The sequence below is a fragment of the Scomber japonicus genome, chromosome 15, assembly GCF_027409825.1.
Source record: "Scomber japonicus isolate fScoJap1 chromosome 15, fScoJap1.pri, whole genome shotgun sequence".
Taxonomy (NCBI): Eukaryota; Metazoa; Chordata; class Actinopteri; order Scombriformes; family Scombridae; genus Scomber; species Scomber japonicus.
Genome location: NC_070592.1, coordinates 9,239,230 through 9,256,204, shown reverse-complemented (window position 1 = coordinate 9,256,204; position 16,975 = coordinate 9,239,230). Strand labels below are relative to the sequence as shown.

Sequence of the window (16,975 nt, the reverse complement as noted above, 5' to 3'; positions counted from 1 at the left end):
TTATTGATTGCTGTCAGTTTGTCCTTTTTATTTTTTATTTAGAGAATAAAGGCTTTTTTAGCCTCATTGTAGCATCATCTTTAACTGCAGTAAACTTCGACACATTGCAAAAACAAAAAGTCCCCCCCTTCCTCTCCTCCCTCCACCCCCCTCCCCCTCCCTCTCTTTACAGGACAGACAAATAGTTTTACACACACTCTCTTGAGATCTCATTCATGAGCTTTGTTTACCCCCCCCCCCCCATGAGGATTGTAGTGATAGCTTGATGGCTTTATTTTTAAATTTTTACAACCATTATTTCCTCAGTGACATTTTTTTTTCTTTTTCCTCCTTTTTAAAGGTGATTTAAAAAAAAACAAAAAAAGAAAAGAAAAAACAACCTTTTCTTATCTTGTTAGGGGAGGGAGGGGGAGTTAAATGAAAAATAGTAAGGTCATGCTAGTAAATAAAGGAGAGAAAAAAGATGTTTGACTTTCATAAAACAGTTTTATGCTTCAATAGGTGATTGAATATGTTCTAATAAGCACTCCTCGTAGTAGAACAGATACATGGTTGCTGTTTGTTGGTTTTTTTCTTTTTCTTTTTTTTCTGTTTTTCTTTGTGTTCTTTTGTTTTTGGGTTTTTTTGGGCAAGTTACATGTGATGCAACAGAACAGGTACTCTGTCTGGGCCCAGAGTACAGAGCTTAGGCTTTGAGTATTTATACTATCACACCTCCTCCTCTTCTGTCACCCGTGGCGACTCCTCAAAAAACACTGAGGAGGACTACCAAGAGCTCCTGAAGAAGTATTTTTCAAGAAGTGTGTGTGTGCGTGCTCTCTTTTTGAGGAGTGGCGGCGGCGGCGGCAACTGTTTGTTCAGTACAACAAGAAGCCCAAAAAAAATGAATTTAAATTTCAGGACTTTGGAAACAATTTAAAGAGGGGGAGTAGGAGGGGTGACGAAGAGCAAGCATCACAGCGACTCCTCACACCCTTCTCTACAGGTCACCATACGGTTTTACTTTCTTTCTTTTTTTTTTTTTTAAAGTTTGTTTGTTTTTTCCAAGAAAGTCAAACAAGAATAATAATAATAATAATGCCGACCTGGAGCGTTCAGGAAATATTTGGATCGATGTAAAAAATAACACTTGTAAAACATAGTTTGTATCACACGCATTACAAAAAAAGAAAAGACAAAAAAAAAAAAAAAAAAAGACACGAAATGGCACATGGCTTGAAAAATGACTGGAGGAGGAGAAGAAAAACATCCATGGGTGAACTAAAATCAATATATATACACACACACATACTCAGATATATATGTGTGTGTGTGTGTGTGTGTGTGTGTGTATAAACTCATCCGCATCAATTCTGTCACTGCTGTAAGTTGGGGTTTGTTCGTTTACTGACAACAGTTTGAAGATTGTCTGGGATGTCGTGAGGCGGGCATTTGATGATTTGTGTGTGTGTGTGTGTAGCAGCATGTGTGCATTTTTCTCTGGTTGTGAATGTGTGTGTGTGTGTGTGTGTTATAAACTCGGGGAAAAAAAGGGGGTGAGTGGGTGGGGAGGGACCAGAAAAAAAAAGAGGGGGGGGTTTTAACATGAACGGCAAGACCTTTTTCTGCCTTGTTTGCCCACACTTGATTTAACCAATAATTATTAAAAAGACAATTCTACTGTTATTTTTTCCTTTTTTTCTTAAATACATCCAAACATTTAAAAAATACATTCAGCTGTGTGTGTATACGTTCATCATCATCATCATCACCATCGTCATCTAAGTGAAGAAAAAGCAGGGGTTTTCTTTTTTCTGTGTAATTTAAACATTCATCCTCTTAAAGCAGGCAAGTGAAGTTGGACTCTTTTTTTTAATTATTTCTCACAATAACTTCTAAAAAAAAAATAAAAGAAATTAAAAAAAAAAAAAAAAAGAAAGAAAGCATGAATACACACATACATATACACACCCCATGCGTGGTGCAGCTTGCCTTGCCTGTCGTTAACTGGTTTCTACATCGATAGCTGTACACACACTTTAACACACACACTGGCTCAAAGAGTCCTTCATCCCTCCTTTAAACTCTTTACTGTTGATGTGCGCATTATTGTATGTACCCATTGTTAAAGAGAAAAAAGAAAAAAAAGGAAAAAAACAAGCGTGTATTCCAAGAAAAAATAAAAATAAATTACTCAAAGATTGTACTATGTTTCCAGCATTACCGAGGTACCTGGAGTGGTTCAAACTGGGTTCTTTCTTTGGTTGTTTCTTCTTTTTTTTTTTTTTTTTTTTAAGCATTTATGGTTTTATTAATGGAACCGTAATATACACACATGTATGTATATTGGTATGTATCTAAGGTTTTATTTTTTTTCTTCTTTTTTTTTTTGTCTACCCCAACTTACATTCCCACAAACAAAATGTTGCCATTTTTAGTTCAAGGGAGCAATGTACAAGCAGAGAAGTGTCTTATTATAATAAAGTTATACAGAGAAGGCAAAGTTAAATAATAAACTTTTGATTTAATGGAAAAAAAAATATGTAATTGCATCGTCTTTGTTCTTCTGAGATTATTTCATTTTATCTTTTTACTTTTTTTTTCACTGCATTTTGACACAACAGAAATGATGATCCAGTATCACAGTGGGATACAGGAATAAAAAGCAGCTATTATTAAATATTATTGAGTTACACTTATGTATGATGATCTTTATTTCATCAATTAAATATGATTATTAACATTTAAAAAGAAATGATGTGACGTGGCCACAAACTGCATTATAAGTATCTTAAAACCAAAGCTTTGTAATATGCTTGAATATATTATCATTTATTAGTGGTTGGAAAGATACTTATAGTATATTTACTCAATGTAGAATTTAATAATGAATATTAATAGTGAAGTGGAGCAACCAGCGAGAAGTCAGTTTTGAGGTAATTGTACTTTCCATCTTCTGCTCCACTACATTTGCTTGTGATTTGTTTCACAGCTAAACTTAATGCTCATTTTCTCTTCATATTTTATTAATAAAATGTACAATCAGTTCATAAAAACAAGCATTTTTATATACATTACACTATTCAACAGTATACCATGAAAAGGGAATTTGATGCTAATAAGACTCAGACTGCTGAAGCATCATATAAGCTTCAGATAAACTTTTAAATGTATTTTTTGGCAGATAATGACTGGATTGTGTCCTCCATCACTTCCATTGAAAGCATATTTAAGAAGGAGGATCTTTTAACAGCCAGTATGAACATGTGATTACAGCCAGGATGACCTATTTCAGCTTTAATAGACACCTGACTTTGGTTTAACCCTTTACATACTGTTCATATTCTGACTCATGATTAGTCTATACACCAATTCACATTCATAAATTCCCCCATCAGTCATTAATAAATGTTTGATTAAACCTTAATAAAGAGTGTATTTTATTTATTTATGGAGAAAAAAAGACAAATCCACAATCATTATATTATTTTATAAATGATGAAGAATACAGCATATTTGAATGGTGATTTTTTGATTTAAAAAAATAAATAAACACAGGTCAAATGTGCCTCTACAAAACGCTGTAACAGCTGCACAAACATTTAAAAATGATGTGTTTTATTCAGGATCACATTATGAAAAGTCCTCCTAGCAGAAATGTGGGTTAGGGTTATGTGGGACACTTTTTTGCAAGTCTGACTTGTTTACCCTATCTACATATGAATCCAATACCAAATACCATTATGAAAGATGTTTCCTTGTTAAATCAGAAGACAATTTTTGGATATTGAACGCAAACGTTTCAGAATTTGTAGATTTTGTAATCTGGGACACTGGTTTCATGGCAAAGAAATATTATTTATACAAAGCAGCCAAAAATATATGTCAATAGATACTAGTCAAATTTACCCTAATCCACACTATGGTATCAAATTTTAAAAAAAAATAAATTAAAAGGTTAAATTTGACCCTGATCACCGAGTTGAAACATCTAAACATTTTTTAAAATATATATGTAATACCCAACCCGAACACTAGGCGGCAGCAGTGGGCGTTCTTACGCCGCATCCAGGCGACGACGCAGCGGAGGAAACAGTAACCAAGAGACGGAAACCAAAGAGGGTGAACCGGGGAGGTGGTGTCCATCTTATTTACACCATATCCATATATATATACTTTGATCTGTCTGGATTCTTACAGCAGGATACAAGTTATAAACACCGGGTAAGCTTGGGCTAAAAAAAGCCATACTCATCTAACTAATAGTGAGACTTTTTAAAACGCAGACCTTTCTCTCTCTGTTTCACGGAGCTGATCTTCTTCATGAGGCCTGCTCTCTGCTTTCTGACCAGCCGCCATCTTGGATCTCATGCTAGCCGCTAGTAGCTTAAAACGAGCTATAACAAACACTTTTTATCGTCGTGTTAAAACTTCATAATACATTTAAAGATCGGATAACACAAGTTTTAGTTACTTACAATTATGTTTGTTTTGTAATGTAGCTGGAAATTGAAAAAATATAATGTTTAGATGATAAGGATGCTAGCGAGTTAGCTTAGCTTTAATCACACCGGTCACTAAATTAACTGAATTATTCCTTTAAACAGACAAATTATACTTGTATTGATAGTGTATTATTCTTGCACGATATCAGATTTGGCAACTGCCTCACTGATAGTGTATTTATTATAGATATTATGGTAAAATCTAATCATCTGCAGTAATGTTGAATCTGAGGTCAGGAGTTGCTTTTCAGAATAAGAGTGTTTATTTTATTTTTGTCATGTTTCTATCTCTTTTTCTCTTTTTTTTTTTAAAGGTCTTCAGAGATGAGCAGTTCAGAGGAAGTGTCATGGATCTCCTGGTTTTGTGGTCTGAGGGGGAATGAATTTTTTTGTGAGGTGAGTTTTGTTTTAATCTCCTGTATTTTTAATCCCTCTTTAATGTCCAGGAATGCAGCGATTATTTTAATTTATAGATTCATTAATCAGCAGAAAGTTAATTGTCAGCTATGTTGAAAACTGATTAATCCTCATCTTTAAGAGAAAGTACTCAAATGATCTGTTTCCAGCTGTGAATAATGTATATTTTCTGATTCCTGTGGTCAAAAATATACATAGATATTTAGATATTTGAGGAAACAAATATCTAAATATCTACATTCTTACAATTTTTTCACATTCAATACTACAAATAACTCATTGATTAATTGAGAAAATGATGGACAGATTAACTGATAATGAAAATAGTAGTTGCTTGCACTACATTTCTTTAATACCATTTTCTCACATTTAATACCACAAATGACTAAACAATTATTTGAGAATACAATTATCAGATGAATCGATAATGAAAGTAGTCGCTGTTTGCAGCCCTGTTTATGTGAATGAACTGTTTTCATCAAGGTAGAAATTTATCAAAATTAAGTTATAAGTGTAGCAGAGTGTTATACTCTTTATAAACATCTTAGTTATTTTAAGTAAACACACAAGGTACAATAGTGCTGCAGCTTGTGCTTATTTTCATTATCAGTTAATCTCTCCATTGTTTTGTCTACAAAATGAACATCACTGTCCTCTAAAGCTCAAGATGACATCCTTTTTAAAGTCTTTTTTTCCACAACTCAAAGATATTGGAGTAGTGGACTGTTTCACTATGATAGAAACCTGATATTCATATTTGAGAGGCTGGAAACAGAGTAGAGAGAAAGATTATTTAACTTTCTTTTTTTTAGAGAATGAGTCCAAATTATTTATCAATTATCAAAATAACTCACGTTAACTGTATACTGTATATCATGGTCTTATTTCACATAATTCAGACCTTTCATGCACAGATCTGTTCATAAAACGGCTGACAAAAAAATGTTGAACGACCTATAAGCGGAGAAAAATCAGTGTCAGGTGGCTGTAAAGTAACAAAATACATTATTTAATTCAGATAGAGAGTTTCCTCCAAGTAAGTTAATACAAATAATGTAAAATCAAAGAAAGCCAGCCTGCAGCATCCTTAATTTAATGACCTTACTTTCTTTTCTTTTTTTTTGTTAAAATTGACACAAAAATGACCTGAATGGGCTTATTGAACAACTCCCACCTGAAAAATAAAAAGTTAGAATTCCACAATATTACAGAAAATGATATTACCACATAAGAGTGAAAACAAACCAAATAATTACAATAATCCAGTTTATTTCTCATCTGATTTCTCCCCCCCCTCTCTCTCTCTCTCTCAGGTGGATGAAGACTATATCCAGGACAAGTTCAACCTGACGGGGCTCAACGAGCAGGTTCCCCACTACCGTCAGGCCCTCGACATGATCTTGGACCTCGAACCAGGTCTGTTTGTCACATTATTAAAATGAGTTAAACTCTGATCACCATCTTAAATGTTCTTCTTCATCATTTTTTAATGTGCAGAACAAATAAAAAGTTATCATTAAAGGAGCTGCAGGTGTTCATCATTACTGCTCCTGACTTTTACATCTGCTGCTCAGTTGTTTTAAAAACTTATAAACATGAAAACTAATAAATATAAACAGTTGGTGAGGACAAATGCAAAACTTCATTGTATCACAGCTATCTGATTTAATCTATAGAGCTGCACTGAATAAATGAAAACATGGAGAACATTAAATAAGTATAAAGAAATATTTAAAAATATCATTTGTCTTGGTTGTTTGTTATATTTGTCTTTTTTCTAGTTTTCTTTTATTCTCTTTTGTTGTTTTTTGATATTTTTTGTGGCTTTTTTTTCCATAGTTAGTTTAAAAAGGGGTAAGAGGTAGTTCCTTACTTCATCCCAACATTTAATGGTCATTATTTAGTTGTGTATCTACAGTTTGCTGTCATTTCTATTTTGTTATGTTTTGCTGCCTTTTTTATATATTTTAGTTTTATTATCTTAACGTGTATGAATAGAATAAACCAGACAGAAGCGGGTCATGTGATTTCAGCATACTTTTAATTTTAAGGTTAGTCTGCCCTTCTTCTCAGCGGGCTTCGTCTCTCCTCTCTTAGATCACAAACAACAGACAGCAGAGCAGATTTCTGAAAGTCCTCTCCAGGCTTCTTCAGAACGTCTGTCGTCTTTGTTTTGTGCCCTTTTTTTTCAAGGATTCATTGATGTGTCACACTTTAAAAAACGTCATGTCTTTATTCTTGAATATATTCTAAAAAAGGAGGATATCTCTCTGTTGAGTTTCTGGTGTTTTCCGTCATGTTGACAAAAAAATATCTTGTGTTTTTCAGACGAGGAGCTGGAGGACAATCCCAACCAGAGCGACCTGATCGAGCAGGCGGCCGAGATGCTGTACGGTCTCATCCACGCACGTTACATCCTCACCAACCGAGGCATCGCACAGATGGTAGGCTCCTGCTGCGTCAGTCAAAATCACCATCACCACCACCACCGCTGCTGCTGTCTGCATTAGAGACGCTGTTTTTCCATCACCGGTTTTCTCTTGAGGAGGTTTAACATTACAGTTGAATCCTGATGCAGTATAACAGGAAGAAAGGCTCATTTAATATATTCAGTAATGGGTTTTTATGCAGGAAATAAAAACACCTTTTTAAGCTGTTATTTCAATAATTATTTACTCAGACTCACACTTAAGTAGCGCTGTACCTCTAACACATCACAGGGTTTTGTTAAATTGATGCTTTGTGGTCAAGGTGACGTTTAAAGAGGAGGTAGACGAACTAGAAACGGAGTTTCAGAGTTCAGTGGCTCCTCTCTGTTAATGGTTCTTAAAGCAGTAATTTGGGATGTAGTTCATATTGGATTGTTTAACCATCTTTAATGGTTAATATTCACATTTAAAATCAACTGCAGAGAAATGATCCTTGAAATTAGAGCTGCGCAATGATTCATTCATTTGTTGACGGATGAGGATTAGTTGCCAACTCTTTAGATAATTGTTTAAAAGTCTTTTCTTTTAGGGGGGGGGGGAATCAAAATTCTCTGTTCCCAGCTTCTGCGATGTGAATATTTGCTGTATTGTTTATTCATATGTGATAGTAAACAAAATCATTTAATCGTAAAATAATTGTTAGTAGCGGCTTTACTTAAAATTGAAGATTTTTAAAGATTAAGTGTCAGTAAGCAGAAGACTTTCAAAAACAAAGCAGTGTATTTAAAAACGTGTATTATTATCATTGTTAATGTTATTGTTATTATTATTTACTCATTAAATCTCTTTTCTTCCTCGTAGTTGGAGAAATATCAGCAGGGAGACTTTGGCTATTGTCCCCGAGTGTATTGTGAGAATCAGCCGATGCTTCCTATTGGTGAGTAAAAAGACAGAATGCATATCATTTCATCCGTAACGTGTTGATGTATTTATAAAGTTATTTTTTTATACTGTATACTGTATGTACTACAAGTGATACTTATCTTTGATCTTTTCAGTATGTATCAGTGTCACTGTCTAAATGTTTTGCATGAAGTTTTATTAATGCAAAGAATCAAAGAGAGAATTTTCAGGAATTTTAGCAGCAGTCTCTTCTCGGCTTTGCATATGTAAAAACACAACAATAACACGACAGTGAGGGTGTAGTGTAATTTGTATAAGTCCAAAGAAATCTCCCACATCTGACCATGGATGACCAGGTGTAAGAACTATAAAACAACCATGTCCATTAATCAGTCCACCGTGGACAGACCCTCATAACATGCTGTTATTTTCTATTCAAATTTAAATTTACATGGAGAATAAACCACTATGGAAAGAAGGCTGTCATTCCTATAGCAGTGACAGATGTGATGTATGTTCAATAACTTTCTCGTCCTCCGCAGGCCTGTCAGACATCCCTGGAGAGGCCATGGTGAAGCTGTACTGCCCCAAGTGCATGGATGTCTACACACCCAAGTCCTCCAGGCACCACCACACAGATGGAGCCTACTTCGGCACTGGTTTCCCCCACATGCTCTTCATGGTTCACCCTGAGTACAGGCCCAAGAGGCCCGCCAATCAGTTTGTCCCGAGGTTAGTGCGGCATGTCGAGCTCAAAGGTGGATTGTGTCGCTGCGTTTGTTTTCCTGCTCTGTTTCAAGTAGAGCTGGGTGATCTGACCCAAATCTCATTTTATTTCCCGATAGCGACATCTATCCCATGTCCATGTATCATACACTAAGTCGATATGTAGACAGGATGATGTTGATTGTTACGTTATTGTACGATAAGTCGACCTAAATATTGTGATCAGCCCCAGTGTCAGTCATCAGTGTTAGGCTAAAATACTGTTTACTCACATTTAATATAAACTCTTATTTGCTCTCTGATAGCATCATTAACGATTCATCACCAATTTATTAAGAACTGATGAGGTATTAGTTAATGATTTGTAGTTCAGAGATTATATATAGGGGCTAATTATGAGGTGATACTATGAACAGTATGTAAGATTTAAGACACTCAGTGTATTTTATTTGTCACAAGCATCTAGTTTTATTACGTTGTGACAGGAAGAATTACAGAAGATCAGATCACACTTCACTGCTCTCTCCCTAAAAGCAAATACAATAAGGAACACAGCGCCAATGCCTCATCAATTTCAGATAGTCACTTTATTAATCCCAATGGGAAATGTAGGTTTCCAGCAGCTCAATGTAAGCATGAAAGTAATAAAGTAATAAAGCAACAAACAACAGAAAGTAAAGACCGGTCAGACCGCATGTAGTTACTTGTATTTGAAGGTTAAGTTGCAAGAAGTATTTTACATCACGTGTTACTCCTTCAAAAAGGCTCAGGTGTTTGTTTCTGTCTTCTTTCCTTCTCCAGGTTGTATGGGTTCAAGATCCACCCCATGGCTTACCAGCTGCAGCTGCAAGCGGCCTCCAGCTTCAAGAGCCCCGTCAAGGCCATCCGCTAGAAAGACAGATGATGAACACAAGAAGAAGACCAGGAAGAGGACTATGGATGGATTTGTAGAGAGAGAGAGAAAACAGGAAAGAATAATTGTCAGAAATGGGGAGAGGTCACCTGCATTCTACAAAGCTCTTCAGATGTCCCCTCCCCAACCTGAGGACTGTATTATTTTGGTTTAGTTTAAGACAAAATGAAAATAACAAAAGTGTAAAGATTTTTGAGTGTGAGTGAGACACAAGAACGTACAGCCATGATCTTCAGCGCGCACACACACACACACACATGCAACCACACACACGTGGGATTCCATGCACGTACCTTACCAAACTCATCAGTGCCAAAAACAGGAGGTGAGGAAACACACAGGAGCTGCCGCTTAACGAGCACGCTGATGAGGAAATGATCCAATCGTTGGGCGACAGATGAGAGAAAGCTTAAAAAAAAAAAGTGCAATGTTGTTTTTTTCTGTATTTGGCACAGTTTGGTAAAGAGTGGTGGTAAACCCTCCGTCATTGGAAGCCTGCCTCCTCTCCCCGTTAGCCCCCCCAACTTTCACACCTCCACCCACCCCAGTGCATGTACACTCAGGCTGGCACTCGCAGAGACAGTTTGGACGGGTGTTTTTCTGTATCGCTCATTTGTTAAAAAAAAAAAAAAAAGAAAGAAGAAAAAAAGAATAATTTGATTGCTGTTTTTCTTTTTCTTTTCTTTTTTTTTTGTCTGATGTTTTGTGGTGTTGTTACGCAAAGCATTCTGTTTAAATTTTGCCTTAAGATGCAGCGAAAAACACCCAGATGGTGTGATTGTTTCTCAGAGAGTCTTCATTTACTTCTGCTGTTTTTTAGAAAATAATAATAGGTCAAAAACTTAACATGAACCTCTTCTTCTTCTGGTTCAGACAATTGTAATCAAGCCCGTGTCGTTTCTCCAGCTGTCTGTGCGCGTGTCAAACAACTGTATGTAAAGGTACCCCAAGTGAGAATATAAACCCCCCCCAAAACCCCCACCTGCTCAACCCCTTCCTCCCTCCAACCGAGACCCCTCTGCAGCAGCAGCCACACCACACCTTCCCCTCGTTACTTCATCTCTCATAAAAGGAATCGTTTTTGGGAAATGCGCTTATATTTGCTTCATGGCGGCGAGTTAAGAGAAAAAGATTAACACCACTCAATGTCTGAGGGGAAGTATGAAGCTAAAGATTGGGAACAGTTAGCCTGGCTTTGTTCACAGGTAATAAAATCCACCTAATAGCACCTCTAAAATCCACTAATGGGACATGTTTAGTCTTTGTTTAATCCGTACAAAAACTGACCTATATAAAATGAACGAGTTGTGGTGTTACAGGAGTTTACTTTAATACTTCGGGAAGTTACAGAGTCCGAGTCAAGAAGTAGTTTGGCACATTAAACTTCCCCAAACACCACGAAACTTCTCATTTTTTTTCATTTAAGCTCTTAATCTCTTTTACAGATTAAACAGATGAGGTATAATGTGTTGATTAGAGGTGTTAGATTTGGATCGATTGACAGGCAATTAAACTGCAATTATTTTGATCATCGATTAATCCTTTTGAGTAATTTTTTAAGGAAATAAAAGCAAATATCAGATTTCAGCTTCTTATATGTGAATTCAGACATTATGGCTTGTATTCTGAGCTTTGGGAAACATTGATCACCATTTTTCACCATTTTTGACATTTTATAGCTTAATCGATAATGAAAATGATCGTTAGTCGCATCCCTACTTTAGACAGAACCAGGCTAGTAGTTTCCCTTTGTTTCTAGTGTTTATGCTAAGCTAAGTGAGCTTTATAGTTAAGTCTTCTCATCTTAAACTCTTTTAAGCGTATTTCCCCCAAAAACGTGAAGCTGTTCGTTTTTAAATTTTAAAGATCAAGGAGGAGACTCAAGAGAAAGAGGAATTTAGACAATCTGAATCCTTTTGGCTCACTCCACCACTGCACTGATTCTACCGGTGTCTTCTCTCCGCCGCACAGTCTCATTATATTTATGTTCAGGTTTAGAGAAAAAAAAAACAGACCACCAGCCGCTCGTTTTTTGTTTCTGAAAGCATCGGAGGGGGGACCAGATTACACAGATACACGAAAGTCCTCCCTCCCTTCACTCCCTCTCTCCTGTCTTACTTTTGAGTTTGTGTGATTGGAAATAGTTTTTTGTTTTTCTTGTTTTTTTTTTGGATTTCATGATACAAGAGAATCGGTATTTATGTGTCCAGATTTTAAACTAATGTATGTCCGTCGTGTTGTTGCTGTCGTTGTCTTTCTGCTACTGTGGAAGGGTGAGCAGGATTCAGAAATCTCAATAAACTTCTATTTTCTTTTCATACCTTGCTTGTAATTTTTATTCTTCTTGTATGGCTGCAGCACCACTTTCTTACCACCAGGTGTCAGCAGAGCTCTTCCTTGCGAAAAGCTTAATTTTCTATATTTTTAACTACTATTTGAAGCAGTTTAATTCCAAATCTTAAACACAGGAAAGCTCACATTACATAAAATATCACTGCATTCCTCTTGTGTGTATGGTTTGTTTTTCTTAAGCTTGTAGGATGATCTCTTGTGGTGACAGAAGGGAAGAAGAGTTGGGTTTGTCTGGCTTTCTGGGTGTGGCTGCAGTGGCATTTCACATGATACTGAGTAACGGCAGCATTGGTGGTGGTGGTGGGCAAAATAATAAACACCATACAAGTTCACACAGATCACAAGATCCCAGTCAGGCTTTTGCAATTATCTTTTAATTCACTTTTGATGTATGTGTGTTTTTTTTAAAAAAGTGAGCAAAATGCATCCTTAATTTAAGAAATATGCAGTAAATTAGTGCGACGCCCTCCTTAAAAACCACCTTGAGAAACTATGGTATGACTCATAAAAGCTGTTTTTCCTCTTCTTTGCTCGGTCCAGCTGTCTTTGGCATGAAATTGACTGGCAGGGCTGAGCTGGTCTTCAGATTTTCCAGAGTACTCCCATTTAGAAAGGAGAAAGAAGAAGAAGAAGAGGAGGTTCCTTCATAATGACTCAGGATAACCTCAGACCGCAGCTCCGAGACCAGCCCTTCTCCGCTTCTACTTGTTTTGGTAACAAACTTTTGGTGAAGAGGAATCCTCTATTTGTTTATTTAAGCTTTGTCTCTTTAGATTTTATAGGAGAGTAAATCATCTTCGTATAATTAAAAGGTATGTGTGTGTGACAATAAAGCAGCTCCCAAGTTATAAATTTGTCACTTCAGCTCTTTATAAGTCATGTGAAATGTTCAGCCTCTGTTTTGCCACACCCAGAAAGGGGAATATTAGACTATTTTTCCTCTGGATGATTTTATTTTGTGGCCTATATAGATAGAAATATTAAAGGAAATATGCCAACCACAAATTGAGAACACACACAAGAACAAACAATCCTATTAAAAAAATGTGATCAGATTTTTAGATAAGTCCTAAAACTAGATCAAAAGGAACCCAATTAAACACATAAGACAAAGATATTAAACTCATTTGAGCAAAATGATCCAATCTTAACATATCTGTGTGTTTCAGTAATTGGGTGTGACCCCTTTTTGTACCAGTGATAATGGCATAGGACAGTTGTTTTAGTCTGTCTATGTATATTGTATCTGTCCCTATTAAATAAACCATAATAATAGTCACAATAATGACTTAAACCAGACATTTCTGATAACTATTCAGGCTTTACCCCCTTCCTCTTTACAGAACAGTCTGAATTCGGGGATCTTGGTGGTCTTTTTTGCATGAACTGCCCACTTCAGGTCCTTCTACAGTCAGGATTTTTGACTTGGCTGCTCCAGAACATGAACTTTCCTCTCCTGCTTTAATCATTCTTCGGTAGAGCGACTTGTGCGTTTATAGCTGTTGTCTTAACTGCGTGACTCTCGTTTCGCTCTGTGGAGCTTCAGTTCACGGGTGGATGCTTTGAAATTTTCCTGTTAAATCTTCTGATACAACTCAGAACTCGCTAGGTCGTCTTGGTCCAGATGCAACAAGAGCATGCAGGTCCAAAACCACGATACTGTAAAAAGAGAGAAGAAAGTCTGCAAACATTGTGCCTGAAGAGGCTCGAACCCTCGCTCTCCTGATGTCCCTTTGAAACAACATCTGCATTCGGAGCTATATTGATCAGACTTTCTTCTCTCTTTTACAGATTTGGTTGTTTTGGTCCAGCACCTGGTTTTAAAGTTTTTTGTTCCAGATGTGCGAGTCTACCACATTACTTTCCCAAACCATGATACTGCCACAGCCATGTTTAACAGATGGGATGAGACGTTCTTATGTTTGAATGCAGCGTTTGATCGTCTCCAAAGAAAACATTTCTCATTCAAGCCGAAAGGTTCGATTCGGTCCACAGAACATTTTTCCAACAGCCCTCTGGCTTACCCATGTGGTCTTCAGCAAACTGTAGATGTGTACCAAACGTCTTTTTGGACAGTGTTTGTCTTCTCTTTGCTTTTCTGCTGCGCACACCATTGATGTTCAATGTTTCTCTTGATGGCTAACTCTTGAACCTTGACTGTAATCACTCCAAGAAAGGCTTTTAGTTTCCTAGAAATTACCCACCAATGTCCCCTGTGGCCTCCCGGACTATATCACACAGCTGTTCTGGGTGTGATCTTTGTTGGTCGACCTCTCCCAGGGAGGGAAACAATGGTGTTGGATGTCTTCCATTTGTACATGAGCTGCCTGACAGTCGACTGGCGGAGTCCAAACTCTTTAGAAAAGGTTTTATAACCCTTTACAGAAACTTCTCTTCTAAACTACTTAGAAATCTGCTTCATTCGAGCCGTGACTCACTTCCACAAACATGTGTCATTGTCATCCCATTGATTGGAAACACCCAACTCTAAATACCCCTTCGAATGAATTGATCATCCTTAAGGTTCACATACTTTTTGGATCATTTTCCTCAAATAAAATGAACAAATGTTAAGGTTTCATTTGTTTAATTGATTTCTCTTTATCTAGTTTTAAGGCTTGCATGGAAATCTGATCACATTTGAGGTCGTATTTATGAAGAAATGGAGCAAATTCTAAAGCTTTCACAAACTTTTAAGCCCCATTGTGTGTATTAGTGATAGAATATCTGTCTTCATCAAACTTGACAAGCTGAAGCTAAAAGTCTGGAGAACTTTACCTCTCGAGTTTTAATATCTAAACTCCCCTTTCTTTTCTCACTCTCCTTTGTCACTATTTGGACTGTCTCCGTTGACTTAGCTGTCATTGCTGTGACTCTTGGAATAAGGATTAGTTTGGGCAGCTCTGTGCTCCCACACGCCCTCTTTCCAAAGTGACGAGTTGAGAAACACCGAGCGTCTGTGTGCGAAAAAACAATAGTGGCATTTTCACCAGGGGCCTCGAGCAGCCTCCCTCTCAGCGAAGTATTTCAAAACGACGACTTCTGAAGACGCCGTTTCATAACTTCTCCTCTCTGTCCAGCAGGAAATCATGTGCCAGCTGTTTTTTTTAAAAATAAAGTCACAAGCAGAGATAATTATTTGAAAAAAAAGGCTCAAACAGAGACAACAAACGCCTGCCATTGTGACTTGTGTGGACAAATAAACTGTGAACATTGTGGTAATTGATTCACCCGTGACTCCATTTGTCAGTCACTCGCTTTTTTGTCCTCTCTTTCTAAGGATTGCTTGCAAACATTTGAAGAGAAACAGGGACGTAAAAAAAAGCACTTAGACACACACGGGGCGAGACCAGACTTGTTAACTTATCCAAAGTTGCTCTTTGAATTAAGGCTCAGTTTGCTCAGTTCGCTGAATCATCACAGAGTCACATCTATCAAGCACAGACTGAAACTGTAACCTTCTCAGTTTGGTCTTAAAACACATAAGGAGTGTTTGTATGTATTAATTTGGACTTGTTCTCCAGGCTGTTTCAACATGTTGTTATTACGTCAGTTAGTCTGGCTCCAGGGAGACCCACACACACACACACACACACACACACACACACACACACACACACACACACACACACACACACACACACACACACACACACACACACACACAGCGTTTTGCATCAGTGTTACAAATCTGTGAATTCTGAAGGCTGAATGTGTGGTAAACGTCACTCAATGTTTTGATCCCAAACCACATTTTGATTTTTATCATTGAGGTTGAATGTTTGGGATTGTGTTGTGTTGTGTTATTGTGTTGAGATGAAGATAAACTTTATAATCTGTGTTTTTATGTGAGAGAAACAATCATCTAGAGGAACCCAAAGTCTGTAAAAACAGGCTTAATATGATGAAAACAACACCAGAGCCGAGTTTTTTATACTGGTCTGACTGTGTAGTTGGTTTAAGATTGTTAGAATAAAGTGTTGTGATGCATTTCCCACATCATTTTGTTCATTACAATTTATACCAAAGCTTTTTTTGTCATTTGTCAGTTTTTAATTGGTGAGGATTATGATTACAAATTAGCTTTTTGAGCTAACCTTGGAATAAATGAATCACTTCTCATTAGAGCTTCAATGTATGAGTATTTTCATTACTAATTGACCTGCAGACCTGAGAATCAATTGGACTAAAATGTGTCATAGAATTGTGGAAATTGACCTTTATGATGTCCTAAAGCCCAAATGAAGTTGCTTTTTTTCTAACAATCAGTCAGTTTATGATCAGATAAGACAAAATAATCACATTTAAGAAACTAAGGCTAAAGATTAATCAAATTTTGTCTGATCCACAAATAGATTATTTGATTAGAGTTTAATTTTCAATTTAAAATCAAAGGGAGACACATTTTTATTTTTAAGTTTATTTTTGACCCTAGAAAACATACAGTATAAAGCTCACAACAGGGTCCTTTTAGTAACTAACCTGGAGCTTTCAATGATATCACAAAATCCTCCTCAGCAGATAGAGTTTCCCTTGTCATATAACTGCACTACAACCATTACAAGATAAGGTGAAAGACAGCAGCTCACAATCCCACAAGACCTTCTGCACATGAACGCTCTGCACCAGCGCCTGCAGGGCATTAGGGTGATTTTGAGGGTGTGTGATGTCTTCTGCCTCTCAGATTGAAATGCATGCAGTGGTTTCATAGTTCAGTTCTGTGAGGTTGGGTGTGTAGAGACCAATTATCT

The 16,975-nt window shown here is 36.8% G+C and overlaps 1 protein-coding gene across 2 annotated transcripts; it reads left to right on the top strand.

Annotated features, from left to right (window-relative positions):
• Positions 1-4,086: 4,086 nt before the first annotated feature.
• Positions 4,087-12,190, top strand: csnk2b (casein kinase 2, beta polypeptide). 2 transcript variants are annotated; one of them, XM_053334574.1, is made up of 8 exons: positions 4,087-4,203; positions 4,799-4,880; positions 6,215-6,317; positions 7,230-7,345; positions 8,192-8,267; positions 8,776-8,965; positions 9,761-9,875; positions 10,089-12,190. In XM_053334574.1, exons 2-7 carry the CDS (start codon positions 4,809-4,811, stop codon positions 9,849-9,851), a joined length of 648 nt encoding a protein of 215 aa, XP_053190549.1. In that variant the 5' UTR covers positions 4,087-4,203; positions 4,799-4,808; the 3' UTR covers positions 9,852-9,875; positions 10,089-12,190. The 2 variants fall into 2 exon arrangements, with proteins under 2 accessions (XP_053190549.1, XP_053190548.1); XM_053334573.1 differs by having other exon boundaries at positions 9,761-12,190.
• Positions 12,191-16,975: the final 4,785 nt, after the last annotated feature.

Coding starts and splice junctions, on each gene's coding strand:
- csnk2b (XM_053334574.1), top strand. CDS start 4,809: ATGAGCAGTTCAGAGGAAGTGTCATGGATCTCCTGGTTTTGTGGTCTG. Junction 4,881..6,214: donor GGAATGAATTTTTTTGTGAG/GTGAGTTTTGTT, acceptor TCTCTCTCTCAG/GTGGATGAAGACTATATCCA. Junction 8,966..9,760: donor GCCAATCAGTTTGTCCCGAG/GTTAGTGCGGCA, acceptor TTCCTTCTCCAG/GTTGTATGGGTTCAAGATCC.